Source organism: Priapulus caudatus, unplaced genomic scaffold (assembly GCF_000485595.1).
Source record: "Priapulus caudatus unplaced genomic scaffold, Priapulus_caudatus-5.0.1 Scaffold438, whole genome shotgun sequence".
Taxonomy (NCBI): domain Eukaryota; kingdom Metazoa; phylum Priapulida; class Priapulimorpha; order Priapulimorphida; family Priapulidae; genus Priapulus; species Priapulus caudatus.
Genome location: NW_014577499.1, coordinates 139,547 through 145,793, shown reverse-complemented (window position 1 = coordinate 145,793; position 6,247 = coordinate 139,547). Strand labels below are relative to the sequence as shown.

At 46.5% G+C, this 6,247-nt stretch overlaps 1 protein-coding gene across 3 annotated transcripts; it reads right to left on the bottom strand.

Moving 5' to 3' along the window:
* Positions 1-375: 375 nt before the first annotated feature.
* LOC106810408 (probable 4-coumarate--CoA ligase 5) lies at positions 376-4,706 on the bottom strand. Of its 3 annotated transcripts, none has more exons than XM_014813756.1 (3): positions 4,689-4,706; positions 4,096-4,185; positions 376-2,519 (listed from the first exon to the last, which is right to left on the bottom strand). In XM_014813756.1, the coding sequence occupies exons 1-3, from the start codon at positions 4,689-4,691 to the stop codon at positions 867-869; spliced, it is 1,746 nt and encodes a 581-aa protein (XP_014669242.1). In that variant the 5' UTR covers positions 4,692-4,706; the 3' UTR covers positions 376-866. The 3 variants fall into 3 exon arrangements, with proteins under 3 accessions (XP_014669242.1, XP_014669245.1, XP_014669244.1); XM_014813759.1 differs by lacking the exon at positions 4,689-4,706 and adding an exon at positions 4,486-4,676 and having other exon boundaries at positions 4,096-4,222; XM_014813758.1 differs by lacking the exon at positions 4,689-4,706 and adding an exon at positions 4,486-4,676.
* Between the last annotated feature and the right edge of the window lie 1,541 nt (positions 4,707-6,247).

Here is a 6,247-nt window from a genome sequence, read left to right as displayed (position 1 = left end):
AGGTGAAAGTGCGAGAAGGGAGTCCGATTCGTTAAGCTTCAGAACATCAATCGTTAGATAATAACAGAGATGACGTCAGCCACGATAGTCGTCGTAGAGTGCTAGGGAACATCTCTGCTATTATAGACGTGTTACGTATCGCTTATACGAGTAGATGCACGTTAGGCTTGTACGTTATAGGTACGTACGTTACCCGCATCTCCCGTTCTGATCCAGTTGCGCGGTTCACAAAATTTTGAAAAACATCTCATCCCGTCTGTTAAAAAGCAAACCCTGCCGGGATAATTGATTGCGTGGTGACGTCAAGCCATTAAGTATTCGTCTATATATATACAAATATATGACTCTGCTAGGCAACGCTAAAACAAGTCTGTGGAAATTTGCTATTAATAATTTTTTTTTATTACAGATTTATCATCGGATTCCTGTAGTGTCCAGATTGAACTTCTCCCCTAAGTATCACCAGTCCTTACATAACTATGATAAACATACTATTGCTGATAAATAACACAATACGTCAGGTAAATAATACAATCAACACTGGTCAGTGTTTCCGAGAGAAGTTTAGCCTAGTGAAAAATAGTGCACAGACCCGCGAAAAAACGGGGCATAACGTGAAACAGTGACTAAGCATCGTATCAAAATAACATTAATGCATTGCAATTGAAATGAAATCAATAACCAATTAATGGCATTTATACGAATTTCTCTGTATAAAAGTAGTGCACGCGCATTGGTAAATGTATTCGTGTGTGGTTACAAGTGCAACAGATATGTCGAAAGACCACTGAACAGTTACAGATGTCGCGACAGGGTGCTAATAGACCTGTTCTCCTGCGTAAGAAAGCTAAAGATATATTTTCCCACTATCGCAGAAGCCTGCGCAGTATCTTGCCACTCTCCGACTTCGGGATTTCCGTCAGAAACTCAACCCCTCCTTTCAGTTGCTTGAAGTGCGCAACTTTCTCGTTAGTGAAGTTAATAATATCGTCAGCAGTGAGTGAATCCACTTTCTTTACGACAAACGCCTTTGGAAGTTCCCCGGAGCGTTCATCCGGAATTCCGATCACGGCCACATCCGCCACGCCCGGATGTCCGGAGATGACTGACTCCAGCTCAGCTGGCGCCACCTGGTAGCCTTTAACTTTTATCAGTTCTTTCATACGGTCTGAAATGACGAACACGTTGTCATCGTCATAGTAGCCGACGTCTCCAGACCGCAGCCAGCCGTCGGCGTTGATGGTCTCACGTGTGGCGACGTCGTTGTTAAGGTAACCCTTCATCACCTGAGGACCGCGTAGCCACAGCTCTCCCGGCTCGTGCGCAGGGAGAGCTTGCCCTGTCTCCGGGCTCACGACGACAATCTCCGTGCCTGGCACCACCTTACCTACCGTGCCCATCTTGTAACGGACGGGGGACGTGGCCAGCCCCACCGGACTCAGCTCCGTCATTCCCCAGCCCTGCTGCAGGCACTTGACGCTCGGTACTCGCTCCATCAGCTGCTTGGATAACTCCACTCCTAGAGCAGCCGCACCCGATAGAATCGTTTCCACACTCGAAAGATCGTAGTTGCTCACCGCCGGATGCTTGGCGAGTAGGTTGATGATTGGCGGCACCGTGTAAAGGTAGTTGATCTTGCGGCGCTTAATCGTCTCCAGGTATTTCGTCGGGTCAAACTTTGCCGAGGTGACGGTCGTGGCTCCGGTGAAGAGTGTGCGGAGGATGACGATGAAGCCATACGCGTGGAAGTTTGGCAGGATGCTGAGGCAGTGATGGTCGCGGGTGAGGTGTAGGTAGTCCGGGTGCGTGCACTGGTAGACGTTCGACAACAGGTTGCGGTGCGTGAGCATGACAGCCTTCGGTCGGCCCGTCGTCCCGCTGGAGAACGGCAGTGCTGCCACCGCATCGGCGACGTCGACGAACGCCATCTTGAAATCGTCGTCGGGCGACGAGAGAGCCGACAGCGGCATGCAGCCGTCAACGTCGCCGAAGGAGTACATTTTGCGGATGGCGGTGTTTCCGTGGAGGGCCTCCATCAGGCGGGAGTGACTCGCCGGATGACTCATCGCGTACGTCGCTCCCGACGTCTCTATCTGATACTTATAATCACCAGGCGTCAGTGAAGGATTCACGGCTGTGAGCGCGCCGCCGAGAGATGGCGCTGCGAGCAACGGTGCGACGAACTCGATCTCGTTCGGAGCGACGACAGCGAGTACGTCGCCAGGCCGGAAGCCGTCGGCCCGCAGCCGCGCGGCGAGGTTCAAGGTCAGGTCACGTACGTCGCGGAACGTGAGCGCGCGGCCCGTGTCTGCATCCACGAACGCGTCACTGTCGCCATGGTGTTCACACATAGCGAGCATCGCCTCGGCGTAGTTACTGTAGGCGGGGATGTCCGGCATGGCCGTATCACTGGTCAGCACGCGGCGGGAGTCCAGCGGCCCGCCATCGCTGGTCGCGTATCTCCGAGCTATCCGAGACGGTAGCGGCTTGCCTTCACCGGCGAAGCGGCACTTCCGCATCTGAAACAGGAAGAATCGGATATTTTCCAGCCTATATAATTTGGTTAAATTAGGATCGGGTAGAATTGGGACTCAGAAAGTCATGTCGTGTCACGTCGGGTGTCGTGTGACCAGCTAACGGCAGTGTAGTCTCTCTCTATCTGGAAGTGAAGAGAAGGCGAATATACGTGTACGAACGTGCGTGCGTGCGTGCGTGCGCGTACGTGTGTATGAAGGCATGTGTGCTTCCGTGTCTGCGTCACTGCGTGTGTGTCTAAACGCAAAACTCTTAGTCGATAAAGTTGACAGTTATTCGACTTCCACTAATCTCGTGGCAGAAATGATGGAGTAGATAAATATGACCAAAAGCGTAAGAAATGAGAGTGACAAAGAAATAGAGATACGGGAAATTGGGAATGGGTTTTCTATTTATCGAGTGATGTCAAGTAACGTTATCCTATTATGTTCTCTCTGTATTGGCATTGTATCTCGTAATTTTATATCTATATTTTATATTTATACAGAAGTATTTAATTATAATCAAAGTTAAAATGTCAGCGTCTTCAAATCTATCAGATTTCAACCACGAACCGTATTAACTAACGATCCTGAACATCTACTAATCGGCGAAACGAGGACGCAGCGAGAGACGGAGAGATGGAAAATTTATAAAGAGTAAGCGAGAGAGCGAGAGAAAGAAAGAAAGAGAAGAGTGAATGTGAATAGACGAGGAATAGACACGCACGCATGAACGAGCGAGGGCAGGAGAGGTGGTGGCGGGGTGAGCGCGCGGTAGCGAGTGATAACGATCTAACAGCCCCATCTCGCGTCAAAAATATGCGGAATCTGCAACTTGTTATTAAATTGCTAACCATGTGGTTAAAAAACCATAATATGGTTTTAGTAGCATAACATATGCGTACATATAAACACACGCACGCACACAGGCACAAACACACATGCACAAACACATGCTCATAACACACAAATCTACTTCAGGTCTGCTGTCACACTTCTCATCGTCTTTCGTCACGGATAATGCCTATATGTGACCGGTGATAGCGAAATGAGTCACTTGAGGCAATTTAGACATTTTAGGTTGAATACATATTCAGATACCTGAGATTCATAGCTTTCTATTGTTATATAGATATTGAAAATTGGCTGAGAAATGAATATTTTATGACCATTATAAATCGAGATGGCATGCGATTAAAATTTCCTGAGAATTGTCTAAAATAGGGGCTGAAAACTAATATCATTCACTGATATTATTAGCCGACACTTTTTATAAATCATTCAATTTAAGCAAGTTTTAATTAAATTAAGACATTTTTGCTTATACAAATTAAAAGTAAACATTGTAGATAATTTATTGGAAAAAAATTATTTTTTTAAAATCGATTGTACAGTAGAATGCTACTGTGCGACTTCCGACTCATTTGGCTATCACGGGTCACACATGTAAAGATACAGGCATTCAATATCAACAACCGCGCGAGCGAGACTTTATACCTTTCTTGCACAGCCGATTAGCAATATTTGCAATCGTAGTATAAACCAAAGTAACGCGTAACAGACAAGAGTAAATACGTACGTGTTGGAAGACGCGCAGCACCGACATCTTGGCAACTCGGGGTGGTTGTGTGCCAGCAACTCGGGGTGTTGGAATGTCACGGTTGCCGACCTTCCGTGGGTCAGTGTGAAAGAAGCTGATTTACGCACTATATATCGGTTGTTAGAGCTGTAGTGGGCTAGCTGTACTAGTTGATTCCACTCACTGAATTCGTCAGAACTACCTATATACTATACTATATATACTATACTATACTTAGCTCCAAGAAACGGTACGTATTGCTAGGGTTAGAATACCCTGTGAATTAAAGTTGTATTGACGTGAATTGGCGTGAATTGACGTGTGTATTGACGTTTGTCACACAGCCTGGTCGGGTTATACTATACTATACTATACTATACTATATATTACTCTCAGCTAGTCCTGCTATGATTGTTCCGTGTCCTTGGACAAGGTGCCTCTTTTGGACCTACTGTTTCGTTGTCACTATGCAGTACTGAAATGCGATATAATGCCCCGCAGCTAACCCCAGCAGTCCAGCACTAGCGATTAGCCAACTGTGACATGTGAGTGTAGAGTGAAGGAGATAAAGGAACGATGCATGATAACCCAACCATGCAAGAACGTCTTCGAGGCGGGTGTACGTGCGTGCATCACTGATCTCTACCATACTAACGTTAGTATATAGTAGAGATCAGTGGCGTGCATGCGTGCGTACTATCTTGGTACTATCAGGAGCGTATTTGTCATTATACGCTCCTGGTACTATATATAGCATTTTCACGTCACATCCTGTAACCTTCCCCCTGACCCCTGACCTTCGTAAACCGGTAGTGCTGTTCACTTGGCCAACGCATGTCAACATCCAAGCGATTTGTGACCGGCTAGTATATTGTTCTCTGATATTAGAATGTGGTGATATTGTTAACAGATTTCAAATGTAACGGATCTCAGCAAAATAAACATGACTGATAAACTGCGTTCGTCGTATGTAGACTCGTTCCTCAACGAACTGTGGCAGAAATACCAGACTCGCGTTACTGGTAACCCTACATTGGTCACGACCGTAGAGTCTACGTTCAGAACGTTATCGTACTTAATAGTTGGTAAGCTGTTTGTTATTATTACTAGTACTACGAACTTATGAATTGCTTATGTCTAGAGTTTGTCGTTACTTTTCTTCTGTAGCCTCTACTTTACAGTTTATGCTTACACATACAGCTAGGCTAAGTTTACATAGCTCAGTAGAACTACCGGTATATACTATAGCCCTTCCCCTTTCACTCCACCACGGTTGTCACGGCGGAGCGAAGGGCTCAAAGATAGAGAGCATGGTTGTGAGAGCAAAGCCGATGTGTTACGCTCCCGTTACGCTACATAGTTCTCAATGGAACCATGCTCTCAGCCTATAGTTCTACAACTAGAGTTTACCTTACACAATCCTAATTTGGGACCCTGCAAATGACAAGTTAGTGCTGTATTTATCTAGTGCTCAATCAATGTATGAAAAAGATGCATACATGTTATTTATTGCTGCTATTGCTGCTGCTGCTGCCGCTGCTGCTGGCTTCGTTTCTGGCAGTGTTGTACTAGTCTCTGGCCGCCGCCGCCATCATCTGCTCAGCCTTCCGTAACCATCACTACTGCAAGCCGACCCGTTACCCGAGAAATTTCATTAAATCTCATTTAATTGAATCTCGCTCGGGCTAATGCTCTGATGGTGTTATGTTTGTTGATAATTAATTTCAAACTAATTTGATTAGCAAGAAATGTACTTTTCAGCCATCCGTGGCCATTTTATAAATTAATAAGGATGGCGCGTGCTGGATCGTTCAAGGTGTGAGGGACCAGGGGCCGGAGGAGGCGCGCTGGTCGTCTCGTGCAATTAAATTCGCACGTCTGAGTGAGAGAGACAGAGAGCGAGAGAGAAAGAGGAAGAAAGAGAGTAGAGAGAATGTGTGTAATGCTTGGGAGAGCCAGCGAGAGAGACAACGTACGAGTGAGCCTGTGTGAGAGCGTGAAAAGTGAGCAAGAGGAACAGTTACAGTGAGGGAGACATAGCAAGAGAGACTGCGAGAGGGGGAGACGGGTACGATAGAAAATAGTTACATCATCACCAGCGGCTACCTCCCGTCATAGTTAACGCTGCTTAACGTAGGTACGTCGAATAAAG

Excerpts from the sequence above, each read along its gene's own strand:
- LOC106810408 (XM_014813756.1), bottom strand. Across the intron at positions 2,520-4,095 it reads TGCTGCGCGTCTTCCAACAC|ATGCGGAAGTGCCGCTTCGC; the intron begins GTACGTATTTAC and ends TTCCTGTTTCAG.